At 38.6% G+C, this 27,320-nt stretch overlaps 1 protein-coding gene across 3 annotated transcripts in view; it reads left to right on the top strand.

Annotated features, from left to right (window-relative positions):
• The window catches only part of LRRC1 (leucine rich repeat containing 1), a 235,355-nt gene that overhangs the window by 207,633 nt on the left and 402 nt on the right, over positions 1-27,320 (top strand). For 2 of the 3 annotated variants that reach the window (XM_040598663.1, XM_040598661.1), the window contains 2 exons: positions 17,364-17,417; positions 25,476-25,510. In XM_040598663.1, coding sequence (XP_040454597.1) covers positions 17,364-17,417; positions 25,476-25,502 — 81 coding nt within the window. In that variant the 3' untranslated portion in view covers positions 25,503-25,510. The remainder of the gene's footprint in view (positions 1-17,363; positions 17,418-25,475; positions 25,511-27,320) is intronic. The other variant, XM_040598662.1, reaches the window with a different exon arrangement.

Raw genomic sequence — 27,320 nt, 5'->3', positions numbered from 1 at the left:
TATATGATTCTAGTGGTAGTCTAACAGAACAGTTAGTACAATAATAGTCAGATCTGGGGAAAACACTAAAGTGCTGAACATGACAGCATATGCTGATGATTTCAGCTCTTGCCTCTCAGAGTAGGTTTATGGTACTGATACAAGTTCCTTGTGACTGGAGGAGACTTGGGTGCCCACATGAGGACGTTCATAATCTTACAGCATCTGTGAAACTCTCCTGAGGGTTTTCACTGGCTCTAAGAGGGCTGCAGCACTGCCTGTGGAACTGGGCTCCCTGCCCAGACAACAGCTTGAAAATTGCAGTGGCTGTCTCTAACCACAGGGCTGTTACCCTGTAAGGACACTCGTTCTCCCTCTTCACCTGTTCATAGTAGTTAGCGTTTTTGGCTGCACAGCAGCTGGCTTCCAAAAAGTGGGAAGTGTTACCAATATGACCCCCCAAATCCGGTAAATTGACTGCCTACATGGCATATGAGAGCTGTGGATTTAAACTAGGAGACTAACAGCTAGGTTTCCTGCTTCCTGCAGAAGAGCTGATGCTTGTCCAGCTCTTCCAGTCCTCGAATAAGAATTTAGCAGGCATGTACTATGGCTGAAGGCAAAACTGCTCATACTGTTACTGATTTTCCCTGGTTTACTTTGGACATTTTCCCAGTCCTTCTGGGAGGTTCAGGTGTTGCATTTCTGTTCTCTCCCTCGTTCTGTGTTTTCTTTCCTTTTTTTTTTTTTTTTTTCTATTACCACCGCCAACAACATCCTCCCTAGGTGACTGCTGCCCCTCCTTCACCCAGCCCACCTTGAAAAGACAGACCCTTTCAGGCTGCATCTTTGAGGATGATACAGACTAGATGAGGTTCCAGATGACACCAGCTTTATTAACTTTTCTCTTTTGATTTTTCTTAGACCTCAGTAGTACCTCCTCACCCTGCCAAACCTCCCAGTGTGACACTAAGTGCTGGTGACTATGTGGGTGACATTCACTTTGAGACATAATGATGCAGCCAGCCGTAACTGCTGACCTTCAGCTTCACATCCCTGTATTGAACACATAGTTTTTTGCACAACAGAGTAGCCTGTTTGCTTTTCATTTCATTAAGAAACATCCCCACTTGGAAAAGGCCATTTCCCTTTTAAAAAAATCAGTAATTTTTGTTTTAGGCAGCTGTTCTTATGCAGAACAGTAAGAGCAACCAAAGTAATGGATGGAGGCAAAAAGAGATTTCTAAATTAGTAAAGGTTGTCTGGAAAGAATGTAGCTCAGCTCACAGATAGCTCTTTTTATCTGTGTTCTGGGTACACTGTATATAGATTGACACTGGTGTGCCAGTAAATTTTATAAACCAGGGAAAATCCCATTTCATTTTGGCTTTTTATCATACTAGCTTATGCTGCCTTCTTTTTTTTTTTCTTTTTCTTTTTTTTTTTTTCCCTGAGGACATATACAATTTGCTCTGGCCATTCAGTGGATATCTACTTGTCAAACAGTTGTTACAGACAGAGTGTAGTATTTTTGAGGTTCCAATCTGACAGTATTGTGTCCCACGTTTTTAGATGCCCTTGCTGGAGATTGTAATGTCCTCATCATGAGAAAGAATATTTTTCCTCTTGCTTAGAACATTTCATCAATGTTTCAGGATTTTTGCAAGTATGCTTCAATTTGTTCAAAAAAGCACCATAAAATATACCAGAAGTATATGTAACTCGTGAGCAGCACTGACGTGATGGCTTCATGAAAAATTTAATTTGAAACTTGGGAAAAATAATCTTTTTTTGGGAAAAAATAGGGCATTTTTTACATAGTTATATGAAAACAACTTACAATAAATGTTAGAGCATTCATGTGATTGCAAATATTTATCAACAAGAATGTACATAGGCTCCTTTGTCATTAAAAAATAAACCACTTTGGGCAATGCAAGAGCAAGATAAGAATGAACTAAAGAGATATCAGTTACACTTGGCATGCAGTGTTAAGTCCAGTTTGCCAAGGTTTATCTTTAACAGAAGCAGGGCTGGTGCCTCTGAGGAGGACTGGTAGGAGGCAAGGTCGGTGTGAAGTGGCTGCTGCCTGGTCCCCTTCCACTCTTGCCACTACCAGGCTCTGATCTGCTTGTTTGCTCATGCTCACTTTTTCAGCAGGTGACACATTAGCTTCTTTTGGAACTAATCGCAGCTCTTGTCACAAATTTTCTGGGTCTTGAGCTCAAAGGCACAGCATGCAGGGGAGTTTCTGGTATAGACTCAGCCAGCCAAATGGGTGAGAATACAGGATGTGTTGTATCAATGGCTTTGACAAAACCTAAGCATGAGACTTGTGCCAAAAGCTGTGTGCCTCCTTGATTCTATCCCAGATCATTTTAGTCTTTTTTTTTCCTTTTTTTTTTTTTAAGGATTTTATCCTTTAGGTGCAAAAAACACATGTGTATTTGGGTTTTTTAACCAGAAACTGTTAACTGCTGAATCTTGCAGTAGTGAAATACTGAAAGAATCGTTCATGCATCTTCACATCTTAAATAGCTGAAAAGGCTTTTTAGAATCTTGTTAAAAAGCCTGATGTGCTCCTGATAGTACATAGATAGGGCAGAATTTCTTTTCTACCTCTCAGAACTTGTTTTCAGATTGGTTTTGCTTCCAATCCATCCTCTCAGAAAATGTCCCAAAATGTGGCCATTTTATCTTGGCACAAGATCCTTCTGGGCTTTCTTTTTCTGTCACTTGAGCATCAGTTGAGCTGTAGGAAGGAGATGAACTGGACCCCAGTCAAAGCATAACTGGTTTAATGGGACATCCACAAGTAGGTATTTGTGTGTGTACTTTCGTGCTGATGTAGAGCAATTGCATTGGCATAAAGGTAGAGTATCTTTCCTAGTTGTTCATCAAGCCCTATGACATCTAAATAAGGTGAAAGACAAGCACTTTTCTTTCTGTCCAAAGCTTCTTTCTTGCGACTGCTCTCCTACACCCTCTGTATCCAACTAAACTGATCCCTCCGCCTAACTCCCCTTTGCATCCATCTCCCTTGCTGACTGTCTAAACTTTGGACCTTTCAGCCACTTGTCTTCCATCATGTGTGACATTCATGGGAATCCTTATAACCCTTACAGTCACAACTCTTTGTACATTAAGGTGAGCGTCAAGTGTGGTGTGATTCAAGAGCTTTGTCAGACTTTTATCCTTTTAGTTCTAGGCAGAATTCAGCTGAGTTTCTGAATTAGGATTCAGTGCTGGCAGGTGCTCTGGGAGATGTCTCGGATAAGCCTGTCTCTCCAGTGTTCCTGGAGATATTGCTGCTTTTCCTTCCCGCAGCACAGCTTATGTCGGGGCTTGCTTTCTGCAGACTAGCTAGGATAGGACTCCCACCACTCTTCATTTAAACTATTTATCTTCTAAAGGAGGAATCATTTATTTCATCCCTCATGCTCAGATTATGTTTAACATTTACCCATACTAAAGTCATGGGCTATTTCTTTTTTTCTTGGGAACTGAGGGAAGGGAGGGTAACCTGAGAGAAATACAGGCTTTTCCAGTGGCTCTATCTGGCATCCTGACAAGCAGTTGTGTCTTGCCAATACAAGGGAAATCACACCCTTGCTGGCATCTGTGTCATCTTTGAAACAGCAGTGAAGGAGTTAGACAAAATCTCTGTAGTCTAAGGTCTGCGGGTGACAGGGCTGGCTAACCAGCTTTGTAAGGTGAAAACAGTGCCCTCTGTCTTAACTGAAATTTTGTCGAGGAGCAGCTGACACAAGGTGTTTACAGTACCTCAAAAGAGCTCTTGTCTGGTGTTAGAAAGCCATTACTTCTGCAAGTCCATAGAAGATGTTGTTTGGATCCCTCAGATGCATCCTTCCCAAGTCCTCTTTTTCTAACGCAGAATTTGGCTGCAAATGCTCGGATCTTGATGCCAGGAAAGATAATCCCACTTGGAGTGGTACAGTGTGCTTTTTTTGGGATGCAAGAGGTTAAAAGACCGGTATTAGGTGCTGTTTCTTCAGGCCATGTCACGGTTTTCTCATCGGGGAAGCACCAGTGTGAAGTATGCGTTACTACTTTTAGGCACACTGGGAGCTGAGACTGCTTTGGAAAGAGGTATCACCTCTGCAGAGAATGTATGTTGGTCAGCTGTCAGACTCTAAAGAAATGCCTGGAAATGCCCTTCTCTCTCCATTGACGAAAAACATAATTTAGGTTAGTAGTCACTGTCAATAGTGTCTGAAGTTGGCCCCTCTGTTCTGTGAGATTTATAGAATTTACCATTTTACCCACTTGCTAGGATGGACTAAAACAAAAAACAACCTTCCATTCCATCTTTGAGGCATCCTGCTGAACAAAAGCACCTTTGCACATCTGCTGCACTGTGTTTTTGTTCTGTTTTAATTTATACTAAGCTGGACTGACATGTTTATTTAAGCAGCAATGATTTTATGATCAAGTATTTTTCAACAGTTTTCCTGGTTCATTGCAGGGCATTTACATGAACAAACAAATAGTTCCTATGATTGTTGAAGCCAGTTTTTATAGCAAAAATGGGTATGTGCTGTTGCTGATGAAAACACTGCTAGAAACTCAAAAATTTGTATAGGAAGGTGAATAAGGCATGGAAAAGTTTTCTGAAGATAATTAAGATAGTGTAATTTTTCAGTATAACATGTTAACTATTTTCTCAAACAGGGATATACTTGCTGAATAATTGTTGAAAGAAGGGAATTTCCCACAGCACTGTGCACCCAAAACTTTTCTCTTGAATGCAGAGGTCATAGGACAGCCCAGCCTATGTATTTGCATTCCACCCCTATGGTGATGATTAGGAGACCTCTTCATCTGCAATTCTTTATCTCAAGAAACTTGCCATTCCAAGCAACCTTTGTGAGCTTTGCAAACTGATAAATGCAGTCACACCTCTCTGATGTTAACAGGTTCTTCCTCTGCAATGTAAATACAAGAGCAACATCATCTCTTTGATTTCTTTAATTTCCCTCTATAACATAAATTTGCTCTCTTACTTGTGTCATTTTCTACTGTCTGCTGTTAGCAAAGGTATTTCACATACTTCTGTAAACTTCATACATCTGTAAACAGCTTTCATTTTATTTTTATATTTTATATATATTTTTCAATATATAATGTATATTTGATATAGTCTTTTTTTCTGTATTGAACTCTGGCTTTCTATTTAAGTTTCAATTTTCTAGGGTGGAGTAGCATCATCCATAGCCCAGAGCTCACCAAAGAGTGCTGTATTCTGTCAAAGAAATGATCAGAGGATCATTTAATTTTACTTCAAATACTTTTGCAGCAGCACTTTAAATGGTTATGTCATGAGCGAGCTAATTGGGAGGGCTGTGTTTTAGATGAGGTCCCACTACTGACCTGCTGTGACAATTTAAGGAAAAAAGCCCACACATTTGGGTTTTTGCTTGACTTCCTGATGCCATGCCTCTTGTCATGTAAATAGGCTCCTGACTTTGGTCAAGACCACATGTCATGATAATGCTTGTGTTTTTCCAGATGGATCCCTGAATTTAGTTAATGTAGCAAATTCTTTCTTCCATCCCATAAGTTTTAGTGAAAATCCAAGGGAATCTATGATGTTAACAATGATTAGTACAAAACAATTCAGTAATTAGGTCTTCTGAGGCAGGACTGGTGAGAATGACAAAGATTTTTTGATACGAATATATTTTTTGAGACTTCTTTGGAGAATTTTCAGTAGAACTGAATTTACCATTGATTGGTTTTAAGTGTTTAAAATTAATTTTTTTAGTTATTTGCAATAATTTTAAAGTCTCAGCCAATGAAGATAAGGTTAACTGATATAAAATGAGACAACTCAATTATCAGAGGGTGGTAAAATTTTTATGCATTACTGGCAGTGCTAGTAAATAACTTTAGTAAAATACATTGTATTTCTGAACAGATGTCACTCTCAGGTGTGGCCCAATACTTCGGGAAACAAAATAATCAGATATCAATGCTGGCCTAGTTTAATACAAACAGAGGTTTATTTACACAGGAAGTAAATATTCAACACTTAAATTTTTAAAAATGTTTCTTTTTTGGTCTATAGTATTAACATCCTTTGATAACCAAAAGAAGATTAAATTCTGTCTTATTCACATGATTAATATTTAACTTTTGAGTCAATACTCATTGATTAAAACCCCTGAAGATATTTTCATATTTTTTCTTGTAATAACCCTGTCCTCTGTACCACCCAACTACAGTTTGAGCTATTCATGTTTTTAAAATGAAATTATTTATTTTATTGTCATAAATAATTGAAGGAACAGAAAATAGAGTACAGTAGACGCAGGATCAGGTGTTGAAATTTCAGACTGTTAGACCTGCTCTGTAAACAACATCCTGACAAGATGGGAATTTCTTTCCACGCTTTACTAAACCTGGACTGTCATCTCTGTAAATTCCCTGGAGATCTCCTTCTCCACTCATCATCCCTTGGGATAAGGAATAATATGTGCCATGACTTGCTTGCTGTCTCTCCTGCCATCCAGTAAACACACGGTCAGTCTCCACATGGTCAATCTATAGATACCTGTTACCTTTCTAACTATATGTTGTACTTCATCTTCCACTAGAGGGCAAACCCAGCTGCCATAAATTCTCACAATCATTTCAAATGTGTTGTAAATACACAATTGAGAATGGACAGGTTGTGCCAGTGAATGAATCTTGCACTTCTATAAAAAAAAATACATTAAACGAGTGTTCCCTCAGAAATGGGAAATAGGATATGGGAAAAAACAGAATGATCACTTGTGTCATATTAGTGAGGTGGGCTCCTAAAACCAGTATCATCTCATTTGTTGGCTCAGGGTATAAGAACATAACAGCTGTGTCTCTCTGAAACACTTTATTGAAAGGACACTGTGGTGGTGTTTAGGCAGACCGGATTCAGTGCCAGGATGGTTTTGTTTGAAGCTCCACAAAGTACCTGAATCTTCATAGCTGGTGGAATTACACAGATGAAGCTGAAAGATAGACCTGGCAGGTTTTGTAGATGATAACTGTTTGGAGTGATGATATCCATAAGCTGTGGCCTAAATCATTTCACAATGTGGTTTTAGCTTTGATGGGAGAAGGCAGCAGGACCCAAAGTATTGTGTCTGTCCTTGTGACTGGAGAAGAGCAGAGAAGGCCCTCTTCTCTCATCTATGCACATGCTGCTTCTAAAATAAAAATGTTGCCCATTCAAGTGAGCTGACTGTTCTTATCACCCTTGTCATCTCCCTTGCACTCTCCTTCCCCACTCTGCCTGCCATGCACCAGATTCTGCTGCTCTTATTTACACTCATTGCTCTTGGATAATTATATGACTTGAACATTCCTTTTGATTGGAATAAAACAACTCAGGAAGGTGGACTTGGGCACAACTATTGCAGTGATAGAAAGCCTGAGGTAACATTTATCTCTGTGGTTAACTCCAAAGCGTGCCTCTGCTGGCAGTCTTTAATGGAGGACTGTGTAGGGTGGAAGAGCACAACTCTGCCCTCGAGTACTGTGTCCAGTTCCAGTCCCTGCAATTTAAAAAAGGTGCAGAGAGAGTCCCAAGGAGGGCCATGAGGATGATCAAAGGGCTGGAGAAGCTGCTTATGAGGAAAGACTGAAGGAGTTAGGTCTTTTCTCCCTGGAGAAGTGAAGGCTCAGGGGGGACCTCATCACAGTATTCCAGCACTTAAAGGGTGGCTACAAAACTGACAGAGGCTCTCCTCTCTCTTCACAGGGAGCCTCATGAAGAAGACAAGGGATAATGAGTACAATTTGCACTGGGAGATGTTTCATCTTGTTATATAATTTATTTTTTTTTTACAGTGAGAACAGCCAATCATTGGAACAACTGCCTCAGGGATGCGGTGGAGGTTTTCAAGATGTATTTGGACAGGGTGCTAGGTAACCTCATTTAGGCTCCCTTTCCCACAAAAGGTTGGACCCTTCTATGATTCTATGATTCATGTGGAGACACAATCCATAGAAATTTATGTCAGGGCAGAGAGCATTAGCTTTTGGGAAAGCAGCTGTCATTTTGAAGGAGAAAGGAATGACCTGCCCAAGTGAAGAGCTAGCAGATAAGCAGGTGTAGCTCCCTCAGCTGGGGACCACCTTTCAGTTCTTACTGACTTTCAGACTGCCTTTTCTTTCTGTCAGCAAGGGCTGAGCATGCAATTCATATACATCCCTGTGAAAATCTCTCTGTTGGTTAAATATTTAGCCTTGGGAATGGATTGGAAGGAACTGCCTTTTTACAAGAGGTATGAGAAACGTTAAAAAAAATTACCATTTCTGCATCTGACCAGACATTACTTATAAGAGTAAATGTCCAAGCTTGCAGAGGACAGGTTTTCTTTAATGTCCAACTTTGAGCTTAAGCTAATTTAATTCTTTTTCCTGGACCTAAATGGAGTTTTCTTGAAATGACTACATGTTGCTGTTGGAAGTGTCAGTCTTCCATAATCGCTTGCAAGTCTGGAAGCTCATAGGTAAGCAGGATATTTAAAGGGGATTTTTATTATTTTTTAAATGAAATCAGTGGTGTTTATCTCACCATCCAATCTCCTACTCATTGGAGTTTGTATTTGATTAATAGTAGCATAGTGGGAATTGACATTCTGTGAATGCGGCAGCCTTTCAGGGTTGCCATGGAAAAGCACTTCTCTCCCAGACATCATCCCAGCAGCTTTTATTGCTAGAAGAGAGTTTCTTTCTCTCTTTTGAACTTTGGTATTTAAATGCTGTACTTGTGTAGGTGTATTGTGCTTGATCAACCTTCTATCCGTGATCCAGAAGAATTGCTTTAGTGTGGAAAAAGAAATCAGAGGCAAACAAGCCTTCATTAGTGTTGTGCTACAAATTGGCCTTCCTTGTTCGGAAAATATTAATGCTTAATATTGTTGTGTCGTCTTTGTATATTCTTCTATGGTGTTGCTTGGGCTTAAGGACCTATTTTAATCGTATCATATGTAGATGACATTTCTACCACTTCGGAGTTGGTTTAATAATGCCTGCAGAAAATGCCTCTAGAGTACTTGCTCAGCTCATGTTTAAAGAAAGGCATTTCTCATAAAGCACTTTAGAAGGTTCATAACATGGTAATCAATTGGTTTCTTTGAAGACATCAAATTAGCAGGAAAACACGAAGGTAGCTTAGGCTCAACAGGAGACACAGCAGCATGCACTTGACGCGGAGATGTCTTAAGTCTGACACTGCCTGGAAAGGACTCTCCTACCCACTCCTGCAGAGACAGCTTTTCCAAAGGAATAAAAAAAGAATTGATTACTGTGTCTCTCCTTTTGGCCAGAGTATTTAGACCATTTTGAGATCCTTGCTGTCCTATTTCCACTAGGAGAAGCTGTTGGTGGTAGGACCCTGGTATTTTTTTGGTGTACTGTTCATTTAGAAAACATGCACATAAAATCTTGTTTTCTTGCATATGGTAGAATCAAACTCCAGCAGGCACTTTCCATACTCAGAAACTGAACATGCTTTCCAGTGAAGACTGCTCAGAAGTGTCCCGATTTCTTCTTGGAACACACAGCCAGTTCTGTTGCTTCCTGCCTTCTCATTTATACAGGCTGTCTCTGCTAGGGTAGCTTAAACCAGTCTCAAGCACCAAAAAGTGCCTTAAAATGCTTCATCTTCATTCTTAGCAGTCTCTTATAATGTAAAACTTGAGTTCAGTCTTATGCCTGGCTTTCTAGGACGCTTGTGTCTAGTCTTCTACATAGTAGATTTCAGGCAGACATTTTTAATACATAAATCAATAATCAGTATAATAGAAATTCTGGTCCTAGCTGAGAACTAATTTCTGAAATGTCTTTATCTTAGCCTTCTGTAATTTCAGACTGTTATGTGAACACATCTTAGGGGAACAACCAAAGGAAACACAACAGCCCAAATACTACAACACTCCTAGTGTCTGCTTCTAATCTCTCTGTTGGTTTATGAAAGGATTCTATGACGTGTCCCACGGTGATGGGGGCAAGCTTGCCATAGCTTGGAGGCTGTTTCTGATGCTAGGATCCTGATCCATGACTAGATTTGGATTGGCTAGAACTCCGTTTATAGAGGTATTTGAAACTATAGAAAATGGGAATGTTAAAAAATGATGTCTGTTAGTGATTTGGCAAATGGGGACTGCAGCCTGGGGTCATGTCTTTGCTTATAATATAGTAATACACACACACACAAAAAAAAAGACAAAATTACAAAGAACAGGAGCCACTCAGAGGTAAAGTTTGTTATTAACAGCAAAAGCAGAAATATACTATTAAGTGACAAATATCAAACAAGATGCGATGTGTATGAGAAACAAAAATGATACTTTTATTTTTTTTACTGAAGACAGTGAGAAAACAAAGTCTGAAGGAAAAAGATTCATAATTAATAGCAACTATCCCAAAACACCCATAGCTAAAGATAAATTTATATCTTATACCTCACTAAACACAGATGTTTCTAGACAATTTCATGCTGCTTTTTTTAGATTGTAAAAGAATCTTCCAAGTTATCAAGGAAAAATAAACAGTGAGCTGATGAATCTTTGGAAACTCTACATTTTAATGGACAAATTGGCACAATCAGAATTCACTTAACCTTTATTGCAGGTATTGATATAATGAATATTCTGGAATATGGCCTTAATTAACTCCATTTCCAGTTATGTTAGAAAAATATACAAATATCAATTAGTTATGGTAAAATTCCAAGTATGTACTTAAAGTTTGAATTAGATAAGTTAGTTTTTATGTATGTTGCAGAGATGTTATGAAGTTCAAGGCATTAATGTTTTGGTTTTTTTCTTTTTGGCAAAGTACTCTGAACTTTGATGAAGAGGTCATGTCCAATAAACTAAATTATAGTACTAGTTTTCTCTTTTTCTTAATTAAACAATGGCTATCATTTTAGTGGCTATATGATAGGCAGAATATTATCTTAATACAAATATTAATATTGTAGGTGACAGTTACACATGTATACCCTTGAAAATTCAGTCAAAGTTTGTGGTTTGGATTTAAAGTAGTGAAGGTCAAACATCTCTGTTACATGAGAAGCTTACTCAGAAAACAGGGCTTATTCAGTTTTTCAGCTAATTTGGGAAGAAAATACATGGGGGGGAGGTCAGCTCTGAAAGTTAAAACTATTTCATTTCACACTTTCATCTGGAAAGCTGTTAAAGTTCTTCAGCTGTGTTCCGTTAATGAGCAATGAGCCCCTTCCTGGGGCAGAGAAACGGTCGCTTCTAAGGAATGACTCACTTTCTGTGAGTCCACAGATAGTCAATATGCTGAGGGAAATTTCAAACTCTTGTGGTGTTGGAAATTCTGAAATTGTCTTTCTGATACAAATGAAAATTTGAAAAAAATGTAAATACTCCAGAAATCAATAGGCATCATTTGGGTTATATGAATTAACTCAAAGCAGATAGTTCTAGTCCATGCGATTAGAAGATGTTTGTTTCTGCTGCCTTACTCTGGGTGTGTAAGTTGTGGTTCTGATGCCTCAAGTCTTCATTATGGGCCTGGTATTCTTGCTGGCTACTGGCTCTCATATAGTGAAATTAGTCCTGTGAGGAACCGCAGAACTTGATTAGCCCACAGCAGAAAATAGAGGCTCTTATCACGGTTGCCACAAAGTGCACTGACAGTGAAATACACTTTAATATATTATGGAAGTGATCCAAGATGAAACAACCCGGTCAGAAAACACAATATTCCAGTTATGGACAGGATTTCTTACAATTAAGTACTTCATTACAATTTTATAAACGGCTAGTGAGAGTTTGCAAGAGAGATCAACATGTTTTGCAGAAAGCTTCGCTTCTTTGTTGCTAGTATTTTTCATTGAAAAATCATTTGGCAGAACCCCCCCAGCCAATTCCATCACAGACTAGCGCTTTATGTCCTGGGAAAGGCAGCTCAAGGAAAATCGTTGAAATGCTGGGCTTGCATGCATGTCCCTCCTCCAGCACCACTTAGAGATAAGGAATCCCTAATGCAAAGCCCTGTAACTCCTCCAGCCTCTGCTATTCAGATCCTATCTTACACAAATCTTTCAGGCTCCACTCTGGTGCCCTCCAGGCCTGTGTCCTGTGAGAACCTGTCAGGGGACCATGTCTGCCTGTGAGTTGTCCTTCTTGTGCAGGTACTTATCAGTATCTGGAGTAAGTTTTGAAATCTTCAGGTTAAAAATGCACATGTACAGTAGTGTATAATAATGGTTTGCAAGTCAGTCAGGACGTTCTATTGCATAGATGGCTGAAGGCACATTATAAATCTTTGTTCTGATCACCATTTCTACTTTTCATTTGCTTTTATAGAAAGGTGAAAGCTGTAAAACAATTGGGTGCTTAACTGAGTCTTTGAAATTGATTTTATACTGTGCCATTTCAGAGAGACTATAGACATCATAATTATAAATTGTCTCTTTACTCTATATATTTTCCCTACCCATAGTTGAAGGTAGTCCTTGCTTGGGTACTATGGGTGTTTTACCATTTATTTGTACCCTAGATTTCATGTTCTTGTACTCAGAAAAATATGTTTATTTATAATATTGTTTTATAAAAAAAGTTTGCTTGTTGCATGTATAAATAAACATTTTTAGTTTTTGAGAAATTAGAAATTCTTCCTATTGGTGAGGAATGACTCTGTGTTTCATAAGAGTGTAGAGTAGCTAATTTATTTTCAAAGTGGATTAAAGATTTAACAGAGTAGTTTGAAAGTATAGTGTATACTTGAATATTCCCTGGTTACTATAGTGGAAACATTCTTATTTCTTATGTACATTATCTCTCAGTGGTTCCAAAGAGTTTTAAACCTGTGTCTCAATTAGCAAAGGTTGCAGACACTCTAGAGAGTGACTTAGTTTTATGAAAAAGGTCTTACACTGGGAATACCTCAGAAAGCTTTATATTAGTCCAGAGGCAGCTGTGATTCACAGCACAATAAAGATAAACTGACCTTTTAAAGTCAAATACGTCTTGCTGATTACAGAGCTAAATGAACAAAGGTCTAACTAACATGTTATATAACCACCTCTTTTCTAAGCCTTGACTGAGTCTGTTGGAGGTTATTTTGGTGAGGTATATAATTTCCCTTTGAACTTGCATGCTGCAAATACTTACATATTGCCAGGATATTCTGCTCTCCTTGGTACAATTTTTGCAGCCACAAATGCAGATTTGTCTAGTTTGCTCTTTCACTGTTCTTAGAAATAACAAAGAAAATGTCACATTACCAGAAAACAGGGCGATGTCTGCAAAAGTTAAGAATTATTAATTAACCTTGTAAGAGTAGTGCAAAATTTTGTAACTGGCAAAGGAAAAAATAGAAATTATAAAAGCAACATTGTCATATTCCACCATCAACAGATGCAATCATTTTATATTTGTAGAAGAAAACAGGGCTTCTTGCCAGCTACTTTGACCTGGAGATGGAGGACTGCCTATGACAGAGCTTGATGAGGTCTTACTAAGACAACGCACCCATAAAAAGTACATAGTCCAAGCTGCATTCACACAAGGTCTTGTGGACATTGGCACATTCTTATATGATTCTGAGGAACGATAGTCACACTATGTCTTGTAAGGAAGGATTAATTCCACCTCATTCTGCCTACTTTGCATTGTGGTGCTTTTAAATTGACTATCTGGTACTCTAATATTGACAGCTCAGCTCTGCAGAGAGATGATCATGCTCTGTGAGGATCTTTCCCCTGTGCTTAGGGCTGTAAGTTGTACTATGATTCAGGTACAAGGCTGAGTTTGGTCAGGTAGCCTATCTGTCCTGTTAAGTCTTCTCCTAACACCCAGGGCTGACCACCATGCAGAGAAAGCAATGCAGAGACACCAATGTCCTCCTTTAGTACTTGCCTAGACAGTAAGAGACCTGATTACAGTGCTTATCTCACCCTGCAGAGATTCAAACTTCCCTCTCGTCCAAAAGAGCTTGGTCCTTACCCACAGAGCTGCAGAAACCAAGTGCACTAGGACAGCAAGTTCCATCCTGCTCATGGGACCGCTGTGGTGTGCATTCAAGAACACAAAAATCATATTTGTAAGGAAAAATCAGGAAGGAAATAAGAAGATTCTGTAGCCTCTTGGTGAAACTCTGGGAGAACAGGCACGGGACCTTTTCCACAGCAAGGCACCTTTTCCACGTTTCAGATGACACTGACGTTTGATGGAAATAATACAGAGAACAGGCCTCTGGCTCATCAAGATGAAGTCACCCACACCAAGGCACTCAGCTCCTTTGTAGCTGGCAGATGTGTCTGACTCCAGGGAAAAACCCAACACCCTCCTTTCAGGGACCTGCAAGACTAAGCATTATTTTAGCAGAAAGTATGCATCGCTTGACTTATGTGCTCCATATTCCCTAAAGTACTACTTAGATTTCTTTATAAATGTATCCATACATGACTTCCTTAAGACTAGACCCCCTGTCATGGCAAAATCAGGTGTCCAGAAACCTGACTAGTAGAACTTGTAGAGTCTTCTAAGATAACTTCAGGGTGTTTATGTCAGATAAGCCTTGTGAACATAGGCAGAACTGTACATTGTTCAGTTTTTCTCCCAGTTTTAAGCCTGTACAAACTCTTTTCCCCCATTATTATTCACTGAAGTCCTTGTTTGCCTCTCACTTGTCTTCTTTCAATTAAGCCTCTCTAAAATAATCAATGTTAAGAGTGTCTGTTCAGAAAATACAGATAATTTTCCCTCTCTATGGAGACTGCTATACATGTTGGTTCTTTAGTTTGAAGAGAGGGTGCTATCAAAATAAAGGAAGCAAATCTATTTATTGGACAAAAAAAGATCATTACTTTTGTTAGGTCTAAGGAGGGACTTGAGACCTCATACTCAAGTAACAAGGTAAGGCAGAATCATGACTCACAGAGGCATTTCAGGTTAACATGGTAGGCAATGAATACCAGCAAGAAAGGCCAGGGCAAGATAACAATGAAAGTGCATTTTTCATTGATTGGTGCTCTGTGCAATTTGATAAAAAAGAGCTGTTGCATTGTCAGATCACTACCTGACTAGGGAGCTTTTCTTTCTTGCAAGCGTGGACAGTTCTTCTCAGAGAGTTTAGCTGCACATTGGAAAGTAAGGAGAAAATGATCAATACTTTTGCTCTTCTCTTTGTGATTGGCTTTTCATACTTTGCCTGGAATATAGAGATGCTATATTCTGGTGAGGCAATAGGTGATTCAATGCCAGGGTTTATTTCAATGAAATAAGCTTGCCAAGGTACTGCAAGTTGCTAGAACTTTGTACCTGTGCATCACCAAGGACTGCCCGCCCTTGGTAGCTGCAGAATGCTGTGTTTGGAGATGGGACTTCTGTCCTCCATGTAGGCCATTACACACCCACCTCCCGTGTCTGTTGTGAAGAGTCATGCTGCAGCAGTGGGGTGGCATAAGGTCTGGGGGCTGCCTTAGTGGCTGTGCTGGCTGAAATTGGGAGCTACGTCTGCAGCAGAGGAAGGGATGTCGCTATTGAGAGGATCTAGGCTCCTTACCCCTTCCTTACCTTTCCTTTACCTAAAACTATTCCCTTGTCTAAACTAACTGAAAAAATAAATACACTTATGGCCTAAAGTTATTCACGTGCCTTTTCATTTTCAGAAGAAAAAAAAACCACATAAATGGTTCAAAGCTTCTGTAACTGCTGCTGTTGTTGCTAAAGTTGATTCCTGCTTCCCTGAAAATGAATCAGGGCAAATTTACAAAGGGAGAGAGCAATACATAGTGGATCCATAACATAATTGCAGAAAATTAGAGTGTATTCCACTTCAGTATCCTTCTTTGTGTATAGGGCTGGTTTAGCAGATCAGTTTTTCTTCTCCAAAAGTATGGTTTTAACTTTCTTAGGACAAGAGCAATATTTTTTTTAAGCAACACATCATTTGTTAATTGACTATTTGATCTAAATACCAAAACAAAGTAATGCATTTGATACATTGAAAATAGCAGGCTGCTTCAAACCTTCTTTTTGTAGAATTCTCAAACACCCAAACCCTAACACTTTCAGCAAGCTCTGCTCTAAAGAGAATGTCTTTGTGTCACTGTATAGGAAAACCTCACAAGCTTATGGTCTTAACATTGTCTTTATGAGGTCCAGCTTATTTATTTACCTGTATTCTAATTAAAATTTACTGAAATTGGTATGTTTTTTCACTTGAGCCACATCCATCGAACTTCATTAGTCAGATGCAAGTCATTTAATACTCAAAACACTGGAAAATTACTGAGATCTAAACTCCTTTCTGCACATACTAATTGCTGTTTAACCCCAGCTGGCCACTAAGTACCATGCAGCTGCTTGCTTGCTCACTCCACTACCTCCCCAGTAGGATGAGGAGGAGAATCAGAAAAAAGGTAAAATCCATGGGTTGAGGTAAGAACAGTTTAATAATTGAAATTAATAATAATAATGGTAATTTAAAAGGAAACAACAAAAAGAGAGAGATGTAAACCCCAAGAAAGACAAGTGGTGCACAATACAATTGCTCACTACCCACTGACTGATGCCCAGCCAGTCCCTCAGCAGTGATCGGCAGCTCCCAGCCAACTCCCCCCAGTTTATATACTCAGCATGACTTTCTATGGTATGGAACATCCCTTTCGTTAGCTGGGTCACTGTCCTGTCTAGGCTCCCTCCTGGCTTCTTGTGCACCTCCTGGCTGGCAGAGCATGGGAAACTTAAAAAGTCCTTCATTTAGAGTAAGTACTACGTAGCAACAACTAAAACATTGGTGTGTTATCAACATTCTTCTCATACTAAACCCAAAACCACAGCACTGTACCAGTTACTAGGAGTAAAATAACTTCAACCCAGATGAAACCAGGACACTGTTACACAGCATTTCTTAGTTAAAATTTTGTATGATTTATGTCTATGCAATTCAAGATTAAGGAGAGCTCTTTTGGAGGAGATTTAAGAAGACAGATATTCAGTGACAGAAATATGGTTACAGTTTTAAATACCTTTATGTGCATTATCTCATAGTGACTGTATTTTAAGGCAAGTGCCCTTGCAGTCATTTTTACTTGAGATGTCTCTTTCAAATTGGAAAGTGATTTATCCTTCCCCACCTTTTTAATTATGAGAATATAACAGAAACTAGGCCATACATTGAAATAGATTTTCATACAGACAAGGAGTACTAAGAGAGAGCCTGTTCAACAGGGAGCCTGTTGAAGACAAATGGGATCTCTTGCTTTGCTATCCTTTGCATGACTGAGAGTATTGGTTTTCATTATTAAACAAGAAATTGAACTTATAACATTTCTTTTTCCTGTTTTTAACCTCATGCTCTCTCCAACCTGTGACATCTTGGCTCGACAGCCCAGTCATCCCATAGTGCCTATTCCAGAAAATGAAACACTCAGCTCTAAGGAGGTAATCAGTTGACATTTAATGGGTTTAAGCACTTGCATTATAGCTTTATCTTTTATTTATGTATCTTGTGTGGAGTTGATGAGTAAAAATGGGCTGAACTACCAAATATGCTTTTGTCCGGTGCATAGACTAGATAAGCATTAATTATTCTTAATGATTAATGAAGAAAAAAATGAGATTTGTTTTGCAGACTGTGTTGTTTATGTCAGTTTGGAATAACATTAACATTTGCACTTCAGGTTCCTGATATGTGCTGTTGGGATATTAGCAAGCAGGATTTACTAAATAATTCAGTTAGCTCCATTTAAATCATGCATGCCACAATTTGTAGTCACTTCTGTTTTAAATACTAGATACAACAACTACCAGAAGCACTTAGGATTAGTTGCTGAGAATTTCATAAAGGACTGTCAAGAAAACATAAAACAACATGCAGTACAAGCTTGTCCAGTATCAAAATTCAGTGCCAATTTTGTTTGACTGAAGGACACAGATCTTCCTGAAGTCTAAATTTAGTGGCCAGTTACCTACTACTTTCACATATCTAAACTCTAGGACCATAGTTGTTAATACCCTGGATAATTCATTCAGTGAAAGCTGAAGCAATCTGCTACACATCATAATTTTTTTCTTGAGACAGACCATACAAAAATTAAAAAGGTTCTGCTGGCACAAGCAGGTCTTTTTTCAAACAAGGTCATGAGCATGAAACTGAATTATAGCCTCAATGTTGAAACAAACATATGTAATCTAATTAACTATCATATTTTTACTGTAGCCTTTGGAATGTAATAGAACATCTTTAATTAAAGAACATTTTCAATATTATTCTAGAAATTGACATAAGAAGGCATAACTTACTACCAATAATAGCAGTATGAGTACATTTATGACGCAAGAATGAATTTTTTCTACCGAGATCTCTTTTGGTTACCAGGTGCATGTTAATTTCACTTATTTCACAAATTTTTTTGATGAGTTTAACAGTATAGATAGGAATGATAATTACATTTTCATAAAACATTTTGTTTTTAATTTATTATTTTAAAATTAGATTCTAGTCTTGCTAAAAGAAGCCAAATGAGCACTTAAATAAGGGAAATGGATATTTGCCAATACTTTTTACCAAACAAGTAACTTTTTTTGTTGTTTTGAAAAATATTGAAGGAGTTTTGAGGTCAGGCCCTTCAGATGTTGGAAGCAGAGGGTTTGCTTGAATTCTGTTGACAGCCTGTCAATATATCCTCACAGTATATCTCAGTTTCCACTGAAAAATAAGTTTTTAAAAAAGCGAAAGAAAGAAATAAAGAAAGGTAGACATCTCATTTGTTGGGTGGATCAACAGACTGCTATGCTGCACTTGGAGTATAGGAGACACGAAGGTAGCCCCTACTTATGTGCATCCCCAGCCACCTTGTGCAGGGTGCCAAGGACTTAGAGCTACTTTATATCTTTTTGTTTGAAACTTCATTGAAGCCTTCCAGCCTCCTCCCTTTCTCCTTGCCTTTGACCTTTATGCTTGTTTCTTGTTTCTACACCATCAATCCCCTTTCCTCTGCCTCCCAGGAGCCACTTCCTGGATCTTTCGAAAGCAGTTGTTATGGTTTCAGCTGGGGATCTATCCAAAGGAATGCTTGGATCTATCCAAGATGCCATCACAAAGTGAAGTTAGACAACAAAAACACCTTGCTGAGCTTCTCACATATGTTGATTTTTTTCCCATCTCATCTGTAAAGTTTCTGAAAGGTATTTCACTAGACAGTGGTGAGAGTGAAAGGGACTGAATAGTTCTGAGGACAAATCTGTTGTTGAGATGAAGCAGATTTGTACTACATCAGGGTATGCTTTAGAGTGACATCAGTCACTCTAAAATGTGTGTATATATACATATATGTATACATGTTTATTTGTGTAAGTGTGTGTGTATATATACATTTGTATGCAGCTTCTGATGATGCAGCTGATTTTCCTGTATTTGAAAATAAGATAGAGGAAAGCAAACAGCTAGATCCCCACCTCTCATCCTTCTTCTTTACAAATACACATTAAAGGAGAACTTTGGAGATCTAATGGAAAGACAGATCTTTTCAAGGAGAATGAGACACATAAGTTAACTGATGTTTTGTTAAGATCTGTTCAGAAAGTGAAGCATCTCACACTGACATAGTGAAATCAGGCTACCATGACTGAGATATTCTTGAAAATGTGAGGTTTTAGCACAACAAAAGTGCAAAATTCCTTTGTTGAGATGCCAGCTTGATCTGTTCCAAGTCAGATAAAATATATAACCCATCTTCTAAAAGTTTCCTTGTATTTTAAACAAACACTTTAACAGACTGTCTACCAACAGAATTATTAAAAAGCTGTAGGATAAAGATCTCTGATGAAATTGTGGTTGCATTTATAAAGACCAAAACCGATCAATTGGCAATAAAAGGATTTATCTGGGCTGTTTTCAGTACTTTGTATTTGCCTTGATAAACATCTTATTAGGTGATGGTCACGCACCACTTACAATAATGTTAGCTGGAGGCAAATAGTCTGCTTTAAAGTTAAAAAAAAAAAGTGTCAGATACTATTTGGTACAGCTGAGCAAGCTGAGTGTTTGTGTTGGTTTCTTGGGCCCTGTCACTAATGTGTATTTTTTAACTGTCTATGACTATACAGGTGGACTCCAGCCCACATGTAGATATGGCAGGAAGAATTATGTTAGGCTTACCTCCAGCTGGTCAGAAAATAACATCAATAGATGACACATTTTCTGTTTTCTATATTACAAATCAAAGAAAGCCTTCTCCAATGAACTTTCCGAAGTATTTGTACGGAGCATGTTATCTAATTTCCCCCCACCCCACCCCCAACTTTTAATATCATTTTTAGCAGGAAGAGGTGAGCAGGGGACACCATGCTGACCATGTTGAGACTGAGAAATGTCTTTCCATGTTTAGGGAGTGGCAGAGAAGACACTAATTTATCTAGAGCTGACCCTTTGCTTATTCTCAGTCAAGGACTGAGATCTGTTGTTGGAGATGAGAGTATACAGCACTAATACACAGAAGGAGATCAACATTTATGCTGTTTTGGATACAGACAGGAGAGCAACACAGAGCCAGGAACAGCTCAAAATATTTGGGCCACTCTTCTTAACTGCCCTTATGGTGGCTCCTTTGAGACACATTGTTGCTAAGCTGTCTCTGAAGAACCGCCAAACCTTCACCATTTCCTCTTCTATGTGGCTAGTTCTTCAAAACTTTGTTACACTGCTTTCCCTTTTCAGTGCAGTGAAAAAAACAAGGTAGGCTTTGGTTGAAAATCACAACATCTTTCAGTCACTTGTATTGTTCCTTCCAAGTTAGGAACCTATCTTGACTCTAGAAACTGTTCATGCTGAATTTATACTTTTTGAGTTTACATACTGAGAAATCTCCACCTGATTTAAAATGCCCCTTTTATCAGTGAAGTTCTGTTTGGATGCTGAATTGATTTAGGAAGTCTGTCCAGTTATAAGCCCAACATTACTCTTACTGCTGTAATAAGAACCTTAGATCTCTGTCCTATGTCTCTGCTCTCACCAAAAACAAATACTCCTCTTGATCTAAAATTACATATAGGCTCATACTTAACTTCTGCTGCTGCAATGTTCCTCCCTCAGAGCTAAAAACACAGTGAGAGAAAGTCAGTGTGATTTATGCAATTCCAAAAAAGAATGTGTGGGCAGATGCTCTGTGAAACATAAGCACCTCCTTGACCTTTAGGAAGGAGTGTGAGTGGTGAAGAAGGGAAGGAAGGTGCTGCTAGTTTCAGCTTAGTAATTCATATTGTGTTCCTCAAAGCAAAGTATTCCCGGGGGGTGGGGAAGGAGTTACCTTTGTGTTCAGAAGAACAGCATTCTAACCTTCATGCAACTTCAGCTTCATTCTGCAACAGCATGAAGCAAATCAGATCTGTCACTTCCATGCGAAAGCAGGAAAACAAATAAAGGACATTCTCCTTGCAGAATCCTTCTCTACAATCAGTGCTTTTTAATTAGAGGAGATCTGAAGGATACTCCTTTAAAACCTAACCAAGACTTATACCAGTGATTTCTGATACCTACTGTCTTCTTTACAAGTAAACCCTAGTGTTTGCCTAGGTTATGACATGTGAGTGATGTTATAACCATTCTCAGAATTGTACCGAGTCAGAATCTTTAGAGAGAACATGGCACATATATACCTGTATAGTTACTAAAGACATCATATGCAAGTGCTAAAAGTATATACTCATTACCCTTATTCACGCGTCTTGCAAAATTCCAAGTCTATTATACAATTACTTTAGGTTCATGTAATCTTTTGCTGCAGCTGTTACTCCTGTTACTCTGCCTTACCCAGTTGTTATTCCTGAAAGATCTGCAATAATAATTTAGAATGATAATAGAGTCTGGAAGGTCAATGTTCATAAAAAGACCCCATGGAAAAAAGCTGATTGACTACAGTGGTGACAGGATTTCACTAGCTGTCTTTTGTGCAAATTTGTGACAGTTTTAGTACAAGTAGCTCCTTTTTTTTTTTTTTTTTTTTTTTTCCCCACAAGTGGAAGCAATTAATCTGTCCTGCTCCACTTTAAAGAATTCTAATAGCAAAAGTTCTTGAAATTTGAAATTCTATGGAAATGTCAATAAGGTCCAAAGTTCTGTTATACATTGCTCTTAATCTTTATTTACTTAAGGAGTGTTTCTGGGTAGAGGTCAACGTTAGTATTAATCATTGATAGATTCTACATATAAGAAGAAAATGCACCCATTTTATGAGAGTTCTTGTAGCAAAGAATTTATGTAAGGGGTTTTAAATAAGACCAAAGCTCCAACCCAAAGCATTATCAGAGCAGAGTGTTGTTCTTCCAGTTAAAAACCCCTGTTATTGTACCCTGAATTTGCAAAGAAAATCCCAGAGCTTACAACCACCCACCCCCCTCGAGTTGCCTGACATTATGATCACTGTGAAGTGGGGATGGCTCAGCGTTGGCTGTGCCCACAGCATAGGCCTGCCCTTCCCTGTCTGTGGTGGGAAGGTATGAGGGCAGGGTACAGTCTGCCAGCTTCTCTGGGTTGTCCTGACAGCCTGAGGGAGGCTGCTGCTGGTGCTTTTCCATAACAATCCAGCTCTCACATACCATTCTATACCTTTTCAACCCCTAAAGAAGATCCCTGTTGAAGCAAGAGCAGGGTGGTAGATACCTAATGAAACTAGAGGAACTGTATCAGAAGCCTCTCCTACTCATACGTCAGCTCCCTTGTCCAAGCACCTTCTTCCATTTGGTACCAGGACAGATCCTTCTCTGCATGCATACATATCCGGGCAAAAGGCTGCGTTGCTTCTTTTTCTTTCCTTGGAGACACAAACATGGGCTCTCCACCTGTCACATTATGGACACTATTCACTATTTTTACTTTCAGTCTTGCACAAAATTACAGCCCATTCTCCAGACAGTGCAGAGCTGGTATACACTAGTATGGCAGAGGATCGCTGCCAGCCCCGTAGCTAGCCAGGCTGCAGAGCATGTGTGTGTTACACTGTGACACAGTCAGCATGTCTTCTGTTCCCACTCCTGGGATGCAGAGTCAGAGTGGTCTTTGCAGCACTGCTGATTTCCTGAGTTTATGAATTATCTAAGGAACTAGGGGGCATTAGGCAATTCATAAAGAATGCTGTACAGACAGAGATTATGCATAGAGATTAAGGCAGCAAATAATAAAGCAAAGAGCAAAAGCAGTGCATAGAAAAAAAAAAGCTCTTGAATGATGCAAATTAGAAAATCCTTTGATGTAATTTACCTCCAAAATGAGAACTGTTCTGACTTGACCTGTGATCTTTCAAAGTATTTTGGAACAAAATGAATAATACGTCTCTGAAGCGATAATCCCATCACTCTTACTTTATTTTGACCAAACCAAGGACTGCAGCCCTGGGCTCTCTTCATATCATCATAGCAGTTCATTTAACTGAAAATTTAATGACCCTGTAAAGGAGCATTAAAAGTAGGAATAACTACTGCTTTTACTAAATTAATAAGAATTTCAGGTGTTAGCCGTGACAAATTCTTTAACCACCTAAATGGATGGGCTACTAACAGGGAACAGTAAACTGTAGTCTTCTGATATTTATAAACAGAAAGGTAAGTCCAAACAATACACACTTGTAAAATCTCAAATAAAAGCTTTAAATATCAGCAGACATACTTCCTATTTAATTTAACGATGCTTTCAACATTTTAGTTTTTGATACTTTTTATGTACAACAGGGAATTCATACTTGCAACAGGTATTTGGGCAGTACTTTTGGCCAGCTTCAATGATATCTCCTTGTTTTAAGTAAAAAGTTTCAGTTACAGCCGACTGACATGAAAGGGCATATCAGATTACCATGCATTAGCAAGTAAAAAACATTTTATGTATTTATAGGATTTTATTTCTACTGTGATCGCTATAAAAAGAATTACTGTAAATGTATTACATGGTAAATTTGCATTCAAAAGTCTAAGAGTGTTGTAATATAAATGTGATACAGAGAAAGTACAAAATGTCAGTATGCCATTTAAACTTCCATTTTAATCTAATTCTGTTTGGCTTTAAGAAACAGCTTTGCATTTGGTCCCCTTTACATAATGGCAGGAGTACTGGGTAATGGTTTTAGAGGAAAAGAGCTTGTCCTGAATAGGTAGGCAGAATACAGTTGTAGTTTAAAGAAGGCTTTTTAATTATTCACTAATTAATTAATGCATAAATAATTAGAATCACAGAATCAGACAAAAATTAGTTATAGTGTTTGACCACTTGTGATAATTTTTTTTTAACCTTATGGCTAGTTAAAATTTCCCCACTTGTTGCCTCCTTTCCTTTCACCATGCAAAACTGAGCTGCCTATAAACCCTACTTAGATAGCTGGAGAGGGAAAACAGATTACCCCTTAGCCTATTCTTCAGGCTAAACGAGCCCTGTAACATCCCCTCATATGTCATATGATTCTCCCAGAAATCAAGGAACGTTCACAACCATCTTCATGGTCCTTCACTGGATTTCTTCTGTTTGCTTGACAGCTCTTTTCTATTGGGAGGGCTCAAAAATGGAAACTATGTTCCAGATGCAGCCTCACTAGTGCCCAGCAAAGGGCAACCTGCTGGCTATACTCTCATTAATGCAACTGTATATGAGCTTATCCTTCATCACCACAAGTATGGATTGACTCATGTTCAGTTTGGTGTCAACCAGACCTCAGGTCCTTCTCTGCAGAGCTGCTACCCAGCCAGTCAGTCACTGGCCTGTACTGCTGTGTGGGCTTTTTCACTTCCTCCAGCCTGCTTTTCCCCTGTCAGATACAGGATTTTGCATTTGCCTTCACAATACTCCTGCTAGTTCATTCTTCCAGTCTGGCAAAGTCCTTCAGAATGGGAGCTGTACTCTCAGCATATCACTCTCCCTTCCTTCCAAGTCAGAAACATCCACAGACTTCCTGGGCATGTAGGCTCTCCTACCACCCAGGTCCCCAGTGAAGATGTCACCCTAGCATCCTCTGAAATGCCACATGGAACAGCAGCTTTGGACTGTTGACTACTATCTTTTTAGACCAGCGGTGCAGCCAATTATTCATCCACTCTGTAGTCCACCCTGCTCCTCTGTTTGGGTACCAGGTTACCATGGGGGACTGTGTCAAAAGTCTTGCTAAGGCGGAGGAAAACAACATCCATGACATATGAATGCAAGGTTGGCTACGTGCTCTGTCCTCCCAGGACGTGGTGCAAAAAAAAGTAGAAACCCAACATGAGTCTGAGATGTCCTCTAATGGGCATTAAGCCAAACCGATGCTTGTTTGTTGAAATTTGCAATGTGCAGTATACTTCCTCAAACATGTTATATATGCATGGAAAATCATCCCCAGTTCAGTAAGCATAGTTATAAATTAACTGTGCAAGAAACCAATGTTTTTAAAAAACAAGGTGTGTATGAATTTGTCCACTAGTTTGTAGAACTATGCCTGCTTAATATACCGTTTCCACCTTTTATTTCCCTTTGTTCTACAGGTTGCCAGTGAAAGAGGTTCTGTATAGCTATAATGGTGAGTATTACTATTTTTCTGACTTGATTACAGTCACACTTTGAATATGTAACTACTTCTTTAGTGTCACTTTAACAAATTTTTACGGTTTTGTTTAAAAAGATGATAGGATGTTTTAGCTATACACTTTAGTGTTATATAATAAGCTGGCTATGTTTGTTGAATGATTTTCTAATAATAATTATAAATTAAAAATAATTTCACTTAGCATCACGGAATAAAGTCACAATTGAGTTAATTTTAAGTGGGATACAATCAAACAGTTGAAGGAAATTGAGGTACAGACTGGAATTAGACTGTGAAGTAATGTCATTGAAATAACATGAATATTATTGAGTATTATTTTATATTTGAGTGCATAACCACATAGTGCCATTAAAATGAATGTTTAGCTAGGGTTAAACAATATTATATTGCAAATAATGTGCTCTGCTTGAGGGCAGATATAATGTAGTACCTAACAAGGGAGGTCAGCAAATAGGTGAATTGTTCAATGCCTTTTATATTTTTTGTTTCAGTCTCCACAAAATAAGTTAATTATAGCTAAAAGTTTATTTCTGTTATTATTAAGAATTTGGGAGTAGGCTTATGGAGAGAAAAGGAAAAGGACACCTGAAAGAGTATTGAGGTAAATTGCAGTATTCAGGATGGCACAGCCTAATGAAACTTACCCTTAAAACACTTAACTAAAACGGTTTCTCAAACACTAGTGATTAGCAGGATGAGTAAGTTCCCAGAAACCTGGAGAAAGGCAAACACAATGTCATATCTAACAAAGGAGGAAAGGAAAAATCTAAAGAATTACAGAAACGTCAGCCATAATAGCATTTCCAAGACACTGGAATAAAGTATTAAACAATCCATTTGTGGGCATCTAGAGAATAGTATGGAGATAAGATGACTTGCACAGGGACACGTCAGAAACAAATCCTATCAAGCTGATCTAACTTCCTTCTTTGACAGCTAAGCAGATATAGGGGATGTGGTTGATACAGCGTATCTTCAGCACAGTCCCACATGACGGTCATAAACAAGCAAAGCAGATACAGACTATATTAAATTCACATAAGGTAGATGTGCAACTGATTGGAAACCTGGACTCCGAGAACAATTGTCTGCTGCTGAAGTGGGAGAACATCTTGTATAGGCTTCTGCAATGCTGTCTTCTAGCTCTAGCACTATAAAACATTGCCATTAATTACTTGCTCCATCACATGGACAGTAAAATTACCAAATTAATGGATAATTCCAATTTGGGAGGCCTGGCAAACAGCTTGGAAGGCAGGATTAGAATTTAAAAAATGTCATTTATATTAGAGGAATGGCTTGAAATCAATATGATAAAATTAATTGAAGACAAATACAAGGAAATGTGAAAAGCACAGACAGAAAAAGAAGACAATAATACTGCAAGAAAGAATGTGAGGATCACAGGTGACCACAAACTGAATCTGAGTTGAAGAGGTGATGCTCTTATGAAAAATGCCATTCCAGGGAGATTAGTTAAAGGGAGTGCTTATAATATGATAGAGGAAATTACTTGTCTCTATTCAGTATTAGTGAAGAACCAGTTACATGGGGTGTGGGAAACAAATGGGAGATTTAGAAAAGTTGTAAAGGTTTCAGTGTTTTGACAAAGAAGAAAAGATAGTGTAAAAACACAGCAGTTTATATCTTTTCATAATGGACTGTTCTAAAGGGATATTAGTTGCTTCTCCATCCTTCCTAAGAGTAGGAGAAGAAAGAAATGAACCTAAATTTCAGGGAGAGAGATTTAGTTTAGAATTTGGAGAGTTGCAGCTATGTGGAA

This window comes from Falco naumanni, chromosome 6 (assembly GCF_017639655.2).
Source record: "Falco naumanni isolate bFalNau1 chromosome 6, bFalNau1.pat, whole genome shotgun sequence".
NCBI lineage: Eukaryota > Metazoa > Chordata > Aves > Falconiformes > Falconidae > Falco > Falco naumanni.
The sequence above is the reverse complement of the archived record's forward strand: the minus strand, read 5'-3'. Positions and strand labels throughout refer to the sequence as shown.